Source organism: Staurois parvus, unplaced genomic scaffold (genome assembly GCF_062004578.1).
Source record: "Staurois parvus isolate SC_StPar_1 unplaced genomic scaffold, SC_StPar_1.0 ptg001493l, whole genome shotgun sequence".
Lineage (NCBI taxonomy): Eukaryota > Metazoa > Chordata > Amphibia > Anura > Ranidae > Staurois > Staurois parvus.
The window spans coordinates 370,826-383,456 of NW_028319289.1; the positions used below are offsets into that span (position 1 = coordinate 370,826).

At 46.3% G+C, this 12,631-nt stretch overlaps 1 protein-coding gene across 2 annotated transcripts in view; it reads left to right on the forward strand.

Moving 5' to 3' along the window:
- The first annotated feature begins 3,255 nt into the window (after positions 1-3,255).
- Positions 3,256-12,631, forward strand: part of RFWD3 (ring finger and WD repeat domain 3) — a 28,008-nt gene continuing 18,632 nt past the window's right edge. The window contains exons 1-5 of one of the 2 annotated variants that reach the window (XM_089662585.1): positions 3,256-3,360; positions 6,393-6,780; positions 6,859-7,079; positions 8,721-8,842; positions 10,604-10,792. In XM_089662585.1, coding sequence (XP_089518711.1) covers positions 3,291-3,360; positions 6,393-6,780; positions 6,859-7,079; positions 8,721-8,842; positions 10,604-10,792 — 990 coding nt within the window. In that variant the 5' untranslated portion in view covers positions 3,256-3,290. The other variant, XM_089662586.1, reaches the window with a different exon arrangement.

A 12,631-nucleotide genomic window follows, 5' to 3' on the forward strand; every position in this document is an offset into this window, starting at 1 on the left:
TAGACAGGTCGAAAATCGGCCGGAAAAAAAATCGTCTGATTTTTGCACCGTTAGTGGGTTAATTGGTCACCCGTTTTTCGGGGTTTTGGCACATTTTTTTTATCGGTAAAGTTGGGGGAAAAAAAATCGGCCGATTTTCCCGGCAATGATGGGCAAATTGGCTGATCGTTTTACCGATAAAAAAATCTGAGAAGAAGAAGAACCTGCAACCACAATACTTTTTCATGTCAAATATAATAGCGGAGCTCTCTGCAAGGGACAGAAGTAATTAAATGCGGGCCGTAGACGGGAGGAAAATTGGACGATTTTTTTTACCGTTGGTGGTAACGTCGGCCTATTGAACAACCGATTTTTTTTTTTTTTTTTAAACGGTCGGTTTTCAACCCGTCTATGGCCTGCATAAGGGTTCATGTACACTGCAGTTGCTAAACTGACGTTCAGGAGCTGTTCAGCAGTTTTTTCAGCAGCCCCTAAACCCTCCTTTATGTTTTGCTATGTGTCCATGTACACATCATCATTCACAGGCAGTTGAGTTTACAGTCGTTTTTTTGAATGCACCAAACTTGCGTTCAGAAGATTTTACTGGCATTTCAAACACCAAACGCTTGTAAACGTGGTTAACCGCGTTTATAAGCGTTTGCATTTAGAAGCGTTTTTTAACTGTTCCATGTCCAGATGTTGTCCAGAGCCTTTTTTCATCATCAGAAATGCATGCAAAGGGCTCATGTACACGGGGCATTTGGAAAACTCTTCTGAATGATGGAAACTGACTGCTGGAAAACTTAGGTTGAAAAAAAGTCAGTTTAGCCGTGTTTGCATACCGTGTTTATGTGCGTTTAGAAGCGTTTTTAAAAGATAACCCAAGGAGACCTTCCCAAATGCCCAGAATGCACTGAAAAATAGTAAAACATTAACTATTTCAGACATTTTGAGAGAGAGCAGTATGTGTTGAGATGACCGGTCTTTTCTGGTTGTATTCACTATGGATCCCATCATGAACATAATGCGGCATGCTCTACCATTTTTTCCTTCACGCGAAACCTGGAACTGACTGCGCTGGTGTACCGGGTCCATTTGAATACATGGAAAACGCTTTGCCTGCATTTCTGATGATGAAAAAAGGCTCCGGACAGCATCTAAACATGGAACAGTTAAAAAACGCTTCTAAACGCAAACGCTTATAAATGCGGTTAACCACGTTTACAAGAGTTTGAAACGCCAATAAAATCTACTCCTGAACGCAAGTTTGGTGCGTTCAAAAAAACAACTTTAAACTCAACTGCATGTAAATGATGACCTGTACATGGACACATAGGAAAACATTAGGGTGAGTTCAGGGGCTGCTGGAAAAAAACGCAGATAAGCTCCTAAATGAGAGTTTATCAGCTGCCGTGTACATGGAGCCCAAAGCATTTTCTATGTATTCAAATGGACCCGGTACACCAGCGCAGTCAGTTCCAAGTTTCGCATGAAGGAAACAATGGTGGAACGTGCCGCATTATGCTCATGATGGGATCCATAGTGAATACAACCAGAAAAGACCGGTCATCTCAACACATACTGCTCTCTCTGCTTCTGCTCTCTCTATTTCTCTAAAAATGTCTGAAATAGTTAATTATTTACTGTTTATCAGTGCATTCTGGGTATTTGGGAAGGTCTCCTGAGGTTATCTTTTAAAAACGCTTCTAAATGCAAACGCGGCTAAACTGATGTTTTTTAACCTCAGTTTTCCAGCAGTCAGTTTCCATCGTTCAGAAGAGTTTTCCAAACGCCCCGTGTACATGGAGCCTAACCGAACAGTAACGCCCTTATTCCCTTAACCTCCCTGGCGGTATTCCCGAGTGTAGCTCGGGGTAAAGTTTCAGTATCACAAGCGGTAACCCTGGACGTTGCTCTTCTGCACTTACCTTGTCCTGCCCTCCCGCAATGTCCCTCCTGCAGTGTCACCGGCAATGTCCTCCGGCCGATGCCGGCATCTGTCTTCCGGGTTCCGTTCCCTGCGACGTCGGGACGTACGGGGGACGAAACGGTGGGAAATTTAAAAATGTCAAAAAGTGACATTCACTCAATACACTAAAATCACATAGTAAAACATTACTGTATCAAACCATTTCACATACATTTTGTCCCGAGTGTTTGTCCTGTGCCCTGCCTGCATTTTTACTGTTCTTTCTGCCTTCCATGGCATCCAAAAAGCGTCCCTTTAGGTCAAAAGCTGTTTTAGACCGGCTAGAGAACAGCGATAGTAAATTAGAACCACTTGCAGAATTGAGTGATAATGATTCGTGGGGGAAATTCCTCATTAGACACTGAAAACGATTCAGCGACTTTGCTCAGCGATGTGCGAATTTGGCGCTATATTTCAAATTTCAGTGTTTTTGGTTTGATTATATTATTGAATTAAATTTATTAACATATTATTATTTTTCATGATTATTTATTAAATTCTAATTTATGATTTCGTGTTTTAAATTTTATCATACCCGGGATGTTTACTAGACTCTTGTTCGGACAGATTTCAGTGAGTTATTCCTAAAAATTACAGCCTACAATAAAAAAACTACATATTTCCATGCAAAAAAATGTACCGCTTTGAGCACAGAAATACTGACATAATCAGACCGCTAGGAAGGTTAACGATACACAGCAATGACACCTGACACCCCCTCCCCAGGATATGGTACATCCCATCCCCATCTATCCTGACAAGGAACATCAGACATTCAATAACAGAACGGGGGAGCACACTGGTGGTAACTCCCAATTCTCATCTCTATACCCAGCAATAACACCTAGCACCCCTCTCCCTGTGACATGGTACGCTCTGTTCCCATCTCTTAAGTGTCACTAAAGGCAAACCTTTTTTTTTTTTTGGATTGAGTAGGGGAGGGTTATAACCCCTGTTGTGTCCCCCATTGCGGAGATTTCCCTTCACTTCCTGCCCCATGGTCAAAACAGGAAGTGAGAGGAAATCCCTCCAAAGCGAGGAATTCCCACGGTGTCCCCAAAACTGGTGTGAAGCTCCCTAAACGGGTCACAGACAGCAAGAAAAACCTGCCAGAGGTACTAATCCCTCTGCTATCTATACATACAGGAAGCCCGGGGATAAGGATGAACCCACTGAAGAATGAAGATGAAAAGACTCCCCACATTGTTGTATAATACCTTTTATCCCCTCCCTCCTATCACAGACAGGCCCGCCCCCTACTCACGTGGTATAGACACTTTTTACCCATCAAGTGGCAGGAGTTTTGTCTAATCAGCATCCAGAGAATTTCACCCGGAAGCGGATGTTGCTATGGGGACCAGGCTGGACCCGGGAGTACTGGCAAAATAATCGACCAATAGAGGCTGGGCTAGGTGAGTGGGAGGGGTTCCGGCGGTTGGCGGGGAGAATGATCTGAAGTGACTGGAGGTTGTGTGGGCCGAATTTCATCCGTATCCGGGCCGGGAGAGGTCAGTAATCGCCCAGAGACCCTCTAAGTTCCCGGGGAGATTGTTCTGCACGGATCTCGGTGCCCGCTGCGTCTTATCCCCGTTTCAGGGCGCTACTGTCTGTCGTGGGGTGTACCATATGACAAGGATAGGGGTGAGGGTGACCGCGTGCCCCCCCCCCCCCCGTTCTGTTATGGAATGTCCGAATTTCCAAGTAATGAGAGATGAGGACGGGATGTACCATGTCTCGGGCTTAGGGGTGCTAGGTGTCATCACTGTGTGTAGTGGTGAGAAAAGAGGGTTACCAGTGTGTCCTCTATTCTGTTATTGAATGTCCGGGGCTCCCAGTGATGAGAGATGGGGACGGAGTGTACCATGTCTTAGGGGTAGGGGTGCTAGAAGTTGCTGTGTGCAGTGACAACAATAGTGTCACTGTTTTGTTATGTTATGGAATGTATGTGGCTCCCAGTGATGAGATATGAGGATGGGGCGCACCATGACTCAGGGTGGGGGTGTCAAGTATTGCTATATGTGCAATGGACATGCTGTAGGAGACTGGGGACGTGGCGCGGACGACGGTAGGAGACTGGGGACGTGGCGCGGACGACGGTAGGAGACTGGGGACGTGGCGCGGACGACGGTAGGAGACTGGGGACGTGGCGCGGACGACGGTAGGAGACTGGGGACGTGGCGCGGACGACGGTAGGAGACTGGGGACGTGGCGCGGACGACGGTAGGAGACTGGGGACGTGGCGCGGACGACGGTAGGAGACTGGGGACGTGGCGCGGACGACGGTAGGAGACTGGGGACGTGGCGCGGACGACGGTAGGAGACTGGGGACGTGGCGCGGACGACGGTAGGAGACTGGGGACGTGGCGCGGACGACGGTAGGAGACTGGGGACGTGGCGCGGACGACGGTAGGAGACTGGGGACGTGGCGCGGACGACGGTAGGAGACTGGGGACGTGGCGCGGACGACGGTAGGAGACTGGGGACGTGGCGCGGACGACGGTAGGAGACTGGGGACGTGGCGCGGACGACGGTAGGAGACTGGGGACGTGGCGCGGACGACGGTAGGAGACTGGGGACGTGGCGCGGACGACAGTTGAAATACGAAAAATAGAGGAGTTACCACTCAGGTGAACAATCCACATCAAACCAAGACGTGCAGACTTTGACTCGCCACCACATGTAATGGAATGAGGAAGAAGGGTTAGCCGCACACCGGCGGATTGATGAAATGTAACAGATAATTTATTGATCCATCGGATGCAAAGAGCACCAGGACATATACAAAGCTGTTAACGCATTTCACACGATCACATGCTTATTCATAACCATAAGACGGTAGGAGACTGGGGACATGCTGTAGAAGACGGTAGGAGACTGGGCACATGCTGTAGAAGATTGGGCACGTGCTGCAGGAGACAGTTGGAGACTGGGCAGGTGCTGCAGAAGACAAGATATTATGGACATGCTGTAGAAGATTGTAGGAGACTGCGGACATGCTGAAGAAGACAGTGGTAGACTGGGGACATTCTGCAGAACACAGTAGTCTACTAGAGACGTTCTGTAGAAGACTGGGGTCATGTTGTAGAAGACGGTAAGAGACTGGGAACATTCAGCAGAAGAAGACTGGGGACATGCTAAAAAAAAAAAAAGACAGTGGGAAACTGGGGACATGCTGTAGAAGATGTTAGGAGACTGGGGAAATACTGCAGGAGACTGGGGAAATACTGCAGGAGACTGGGGACCTGCTGTGGAAGACGGTCGGAGACTGGGGACCTGCTGTGGAAGACGGTCGGAGACTGGGGACCTGCTGTGGAAGACGGTCGGAGACTGGGGACCTGCTGTGGAAGACGGTCGGAGACTGGGGACCTGCTGTGGAAGACGGTCGGAGACTGGGGTCCTGCTGTGGAAGACGGTCGGAGACTGGGGTCCTGCTGTGGAAGACGGTCGGAGACTGGGGTCCTGCTGTGGGAGACGGTCGGAGACTGGGGTCCTGCTGTGGGAGACGGTCGGAGACTGGGGTCCTGCTGTGGGAGACGGTGGGAGACTGGGGTCCTGCTGTGGGAGACGGTCGGAGACTGGGGTCCTGCTGTGGGAGACGGTCGGAGACTGGGGTCCTGCTGTGGGAGACGGTCGGAGACTGGGGACCTGCTGTGGGAGACGGTCGGAGACTGGGGACCTGCTGTGGGAGACGGTCGGAGACTGGGGACCTGCTGTGGGAGACGGTCGGAGACTGGGGACCTGCTGTGGGAGACGGTCGGAGACTGGGGACCTGCTGTGGGAGACGGTCGGAGACTGGGGACCTGCTGTGGGAGACGGTCGGAGACTGGGGACACGTTACATAAGGCTAGCAGAGGTCACTTCTGAGAAGCATGCCAACGTCAGTTGCCATCTGGGGAGGCCTTTTTTCTTTTCTTTTTTTTTCCACAGGATCTTGGGAGTTGGAAAGAAAGCTCTCTGGCTCTGAGGTTGCTCCGCAAGGCTTCCCCCATTGGGTACCTGAATGTAACTCTGTCCATAAGGGTGTAAGAAGGAACCCCAGACCAAAACGCAGAAGAATCTGAGATACTCTATTTGTTCATAGATTGATCATGTAAAATATCCCAATGCGTTTCAGGGGCCAAAACACCCCTGTCCCTTGTTTTCTAGCCTGTTGAAGGGGCAGTCCTTTGGCCTCTGAAACGCATTGAATGTTTTATATCTTAAATTTATGAACAAACCTAGAATTTTGGACATTTCCACCCTTTTGGTCTGAGGCTCCATCTTGTATTCTGATGGTTTGAAAGGACCTTGGAGCTCTGACATTTGGTCACCGTACACCAGCATTTCCGACATCCTTTGGAACAGATCACATGACCATTGCCTTGGGTTGCTGTAGTTTGGTTATAATAATCTTGCATTGGTACGTAGATTCTTTTTGCTTTATTTGGATGTTCTCGCGTTCCAGGCCCGAGGATGGCACATGAGGAAATGGACGTCGACCTGTTTGGTGAAGACGCTCCAGCAGAAGACTTGCCATCCAGACAGCTGCCCGGAGGAGACTCGTTATTCATTTTGCCACCTCCAACCATGTTTGCGGAGCTCATGAGGGAGCGAATCTCTGCGCCAGAGCTGAACAATGAGGTGATTGTGCTGGATGGGGGCGAGATCCCAACGGCACACGAGCCATCGCCTGTCGAGTCCCATACCTCTAATGCACTACAGATGTTGCAGGGGGCGCTAGAGCAACTGCGGCAGGCTGCTGAGCTGAACTCTTCATCACATCAAACCCGGAATCGGAGGAGGAACACCAGGAGGCAGCAGAGAGGGGGCTCCCAGCGCACGTCGGGTACCAGGTGAAAATCCGCTGAATGTTCTTGGTAATGCTCCACTCTGACTGGCAGTATGAGACTCTTCATGTTCTGTGTTTTCAGCTCACGGACTGGACTCATGAACTTCTTCCAACTGAGAGGAGGCCAGGGGCACACTGCGCCGGGGGAGGGGAGCAGGAGTATTAGCCAGGTCATCTTGGTGCCGCCTGATGAGTCTGAAGAAGACAGTTCTGATGATACAGTGTTGCTAGGGGATGAAGAAGGGGGCAGCTCCACCGAAGTGGAAGAGGAGGACGCCACATCTGCCCAACCCGCAGAGCCAGGTATGTCCGAGGATGATGTATGTTCATGTGATAAATCTTAGCAAGTGCAACTGTGATGGCTCCTGGGCTAATCACAATGGTTCCAGTTTATTCCATCTAGTTTGTTTTTTCTTACACAGGTTAGTTAGCATGCGTGTTAGAAGGGGGGGGGGGGACAGTTTTAGGACTAGTTAGGTGTAAGCTGGAATACCACTTTAATGATTAACTCATTTGTTAGTTCTGAGCACTATATATAAATCAGTGCAGCAACAATTAAAGTTTAACCCTTTCAAACCTTGGCTATCAGAAGTATTTGGTTACATTGTTGCATGAGGGAGTTATTGTCAAAGTATCACAGCACTGAGAAATGGCCTGGACCTGAAGGAGTAGTAAAGGATACGTGCACCTTCAGGAACTTGTTACATGTTCCACCCGTTTTTAGAAGGGAACATGTAATATGTTCCCACTGCTGCAGCTCTCAGCCTCGATCCGTCGATCCTCATGTGACAGCAAGAACAGGATCTTCTTCCCGCACCTGCTGTCACAATTAAAAAGAAAAAAAAAACAAAAAAAGCGACCATATTGGGCTCTGCCCACCTGGCCTTGTAATTCATTTACAGAGTTCTGTGAATGGGAGGACTACAACTACCACCAGCCTTTGCAGCTGACGGCTTGTAGTTCTCAATGAGCTACCAGGAAACTGGTGAGCGCTTTACGTAGTTCATTGTTCTTTCCTGTCCTTGTGCAACTGCCTGCCCGTTCAAGGTATGAGCACACAGCTTACACTGACAGTCAGTAGGATCTCTGCATTGCACCTGTGATCAGCTCATCACGGGTGCAGTGCTCTGTAGGCTCTTAATAAAAGAAAAAAAAAATAATAAATGCATTTTTTTTTTTTTACCCGCAGAAAGATGTGCATTCTTTTCCTTTTTCTTTTTCTTTTCCTTTTTTCTTTTCCTTTTTTCTTTTCCTTTTTTCTTTTCCTTTTTTCTTTTCCTTTTCCTTTTTCTTTTTCTTTTCCTTTTTTTCTTTTCCTTTTTTTCTTTTCCTTTTTTCTTTTCCTTTTTTCTTTTCCTTTTTTCTTTTCCTTTTTTCTTTTCCTTTTTTCTTTTCCTTTTTTCTTTTCCTTTTTTCTTTTCCTTTTTTCTTTTCCTTTTTTCTTTTCCTTTTTTCTTTTCCTTTTTTCTTTTCCTTTTTTCTTTTCCTTTTTTCTTTTCCTTTTTTCTTTTCCTTTTTTCTTTTCCTTTTTTCTTTTCCTTTTTTCTTTTCCTTTTTTCTTTTCCTTTTTTCTTTTCCTTTTTTCTTTTCCTTTTTTTCTTTTCCTTTTTTTCTTTTCCTTTTTTCTTTTCCTTTTTTCTTTTCCTTCTTAAAAAGTGAACTTATCCTTTTGAGGGTGGCCAAGCGAGGGTAGAAATGCAGTGTTTGTTCCAGCTTGGTGGCATTGCAGAGTATTGTATGTAAAGGACAGCCTGTTTCTGCTCTGGGCTCTCATTGGGGACATGGCGGGGGGTCTCATTAGGGATATGGCGTGGTCTCTTGAGGGATGTTGCTGCAGTGTCACTCACAGCCTCCAAGAAGGTCCAGGCTCATTCTGCTGTAGACACCTCCTGGGTTACTTTCCTTCGGTTGTCACATTGATCTTGTTATGTTTTTGATTTTTAGCTCCAGAGGAACTTCATATAAATCTGGTAGAGGCGGGTACAGAAGCCCCTGTGACCTCGGAGCCAGTGGCTGTTGTGGTGGAGGACTCTGCGTCATCAGAACCCCCAGCCAAAGTCAAGCAGGTGACTGAGATTCCATAGTGGAACAGAGATCTCTGAGAGGAGCTGTACAGGTCCCACTTACAATAGTCGTACTTCTTCAAGGTGGGAAGAAGGTGCATCTAAACATCAAGAGCCAATGAGTAGAACATTTCCAGGGACATTAAGGGCTCTTTTAGACTTGTGGTTGAGGGACAATTCAAGATGCACGGTTAGCACATGTTTTAGCACCCTCTTAAGCATAAGCTAGTCTTAAAGCAGAGCTTCCCCTTTTGAACAAGTTTCCCCTAATAAATTGCTGATACCTTCGCATTTACTGTTTGGATATTGACTTTTAATTTATAAATTAAAAAGTACCTTTTTTTATTTTAAAATTGCCACCACTTCTGGTCCCATCCAGTGAGGCAATCTACATCATCAAGGAGGTCCTGTTGACTCCTTGGATATTTGTGTCATCAATCCTAGGAGTCAATGGGTGTCTTCCACTTCTGGAATCACATTATTTCCAAAGCAGAAATGATGCGATTACAGGCAGGTAATCTGCTAACAACAATGTGCGTCGTCTTCACTGCGCAGGCATGAGAACAGGCGGTGCATGCTGGGTGGCCATCTGCACTAGAACAAAGAAGTATATCGGTGTGGGCTTCACATGCCCCCACTAACAATGGCCGCCACCAGAAATTTATGGGGAGATTTTCTTCTTATTTAAGGCAAGTTGCACAAAGACATAGAACAGTTGCCAAAGTAGATGCAGGTTGTAAGGGGTCAGATTCTGTTTTTATCTCAAGTTATGATCAGAGACTGCCATGGTCACAATGCTTCAGGCTTGCAGCAAAAATGATCTGACATGACACGCTCAACATGCAGAAAGACAGCCAAGCGTTCAAGCAAACGAGGCGAATTCAAGCGAATGAGGAAGTGCCGCGTACGTCCTGCATTCCCTGCAGTTTTTGGTAATTATGGGGTGGCATCATATCTCGCCACCTGTCAGACGGCTCTGAAAAACAATTCCAGTGTGGATCGCTTTTCAAAAGAGCTGCAGTTTAGATGCAAGTCTAAGCTTGGCCTAAAGCTGAACTCCGGGATAATACATTCATCATGTGTGTTGTTCTTGAATGTTGGTGTGCACAGGATTGTGCAATACATTGATCACTGCTACTTTTTTTTTTTTTTTTTTTTTTTTTTTTTTTTCTTTTTGCGCCCAGATTTCAGCTTCAAATTTAACCAGTATCAGTCTGGGACAATTCTGACATTCTGACACTCCTACATGTAAAATTCAGCTTTTTCTTTTTTTTTTTGCTAGAAAACTACTTAGAATCCCCAGACATTACAAATGTTTATTTAAGCAGAGGCTCTAGAGAATAAAATGTGTTGCATGTTTTTATGTCACACAATATTTGCGCAGCAGCTTTTCTGAAAATAAAAATACTTTATTGAAATTTTAATTACAAAAACACAATCTAATATCACCCTTCCCAATCAGCGACATACCGGTACCTTGCAAGGATGGGAAGTAGTTCAATCAGAGCTAAAGGAGTGATAATTGTAGGAAGAGAGGAGGATGGAGGGAATTACATTTGTTGCCAATCGCAGCAACGTTTGTTAGCTGATAAAGGTGAGCTGCTATGAGGCTTCATTTTCCCTCTCATAAACAAAGGTTATAGTTTGATACATTTCAGGACCTATCAATGACAGTTCCTGACCTCCAATGTTTCTGTGATGTTTCTTCTGTAATTTTAGAGTTCTGTAATCAAACAGAAATTAATAGTTCTCTGTCTTCTGCAGCGGACACCTGTAAAGCCTGCAGGGGGCATTCCAGCAATGGAAGAGGAGGAGGGAGACACTTGCACCATTTGCTTTGAGCCATGGACCAATGCCGGCCAGCACCGCTTATCTGCACTGAGATGTGGACATCTTTTTGGCTTTACGTGCATCGACCGGTGGCTGAAGGGAGGAGCCAACAAGTGTCCGCAGGTAAATGCTCACCGTGTGGGGTCAGCTATTTTTTCTTTGGGTCTATTCTTACTGCTGGTAATGAAATGTCCCTGCTAGCTCTTCAGATTATCCTTCAACCACATTGTAATGTACAGAGTCAATTAGCCCTGACTGTACCTGGCCCGCCCCTTTCATTTATCAGCTTTCAGTTCTTTCAATCATGAAGGCTCAGCATCACCTGTGGGTGTTACCAAGGGCGATCAAATGCATGCAAGTAGACCCTGCTCAGGAATGCCCACTCCTCCAGGCTGATATCTACCCTACAAGGAATTTTGATATTTGTATAACTTCCCACCCCCACCCCACTGTTTGTATGAGGGCTTATGAGTACAGTGCAAGGTGCTGTGATGTTTTGGGGAAGCTCTGTACAGCCCCTTGTATTGCACAGAGACTCAATGATGACATTACTGGGTCTAAAATAAGGTATTTAATGAAAATGGAAAGGGTTTCATTAAAAAAAAATGTCATTACCATGTTGATGAGGGGGTTGGGAAGAATCGGTGAAGAGAAAATTATAAGCAGACTAAATTTCAGCTTTAAACTGTGTGGATATAAGAAGACCTATTTTATTAGTCTGAACGCTTGGCACCCACTTGCCACATATCTGAAATGCCCCACATACTTCTGGCAGTATGAACTGTTTTAGATTCTAAAAATGACAACCATGTAGAGACCATTCAGACCACTACGTTGCATGTGTGACGGGCGCGGCGTCAGACCCCAGTCCTTCTCACCAACTTGTGACCGAAGGACTAGCCAATCTAAAACCGTGCTGCCACTTGCGTAACAAAGCCACTCTCAGCTGCACCTTACACAAAGATTTTCCAGCTCACTGGACCCCAATCTAGGTGCCAACAGCCTGAGAGCGATTGTTACTGGGTCAGGTTAATTACGCAATTAACCCTTCACTTTGCCAACACCACCTTTTTACAGAGAAGGAGGAACCTCACAAATCTTAGCAGTAACACTATGATATTTGAATAAGCGTCTGTAACACACTGTCACCGCAGACAGATGTATCCAGTGGTTTTAAAACACACAGTAGCACTCTTCAGAGACAGGGATTCTTAGTTTTGCATTAAAGAACTTTAGAAACAATTCAACACTTTTCAGAAAATAGGATTTACTACTAAAAAGGTCAAAATGGTGCAATAAAAATATTTACAGAAAAGATGTAATATATATAGAGAGAGAGAGAGAGAGCGCGCGCGCAATAACACAACAGAGAGATAAAGGAAGAAGGTAGAATACTTGCAGAAGTCTTGGTTTAAGTAGCGTTCAAGTGTCCGAACAAAAGGGTGCCTTTTCTCCCAAAGTTGGTTCCTGATGTTACAAGGGAGAATCTCTTCGTCTTTCTCTCCAGACATGACAGCCTGTGTGACGTTCGCGGCGTCAGACCCCAGTCCTTCTCACCAACTCGTGACCGAAGGACTTGCCAATCTAAAACCGCGCTGTCATGTGTGTAACAATACCACGCTCAGCTGCACCCTGCACAAAGATTTTCCAGCTAATGGACCACAATCTATGTACTGGAGCCTGAGAGCGATTGTTACTGGGTCAGGTTAATTACACAATTAACCCTTCACACTGCCACCACCGCCTTTTTGTAGAAAAAAAAAGGAGGAAACTCGCCAATATTCGCAATAACTATGATGTTTGAATATTCATCTCTATACCACTGTCACCGCATGCAGAGATATATAGAGGTTTTAAAACACACAGTAGCGCTCATACTGCATACTGACACTTTTTAGGGGGGCGGCGCGTTGCCGCCGCCGCCCCCCCCCCTTCCCCCAATGGAAGGGACACTAAGTACAG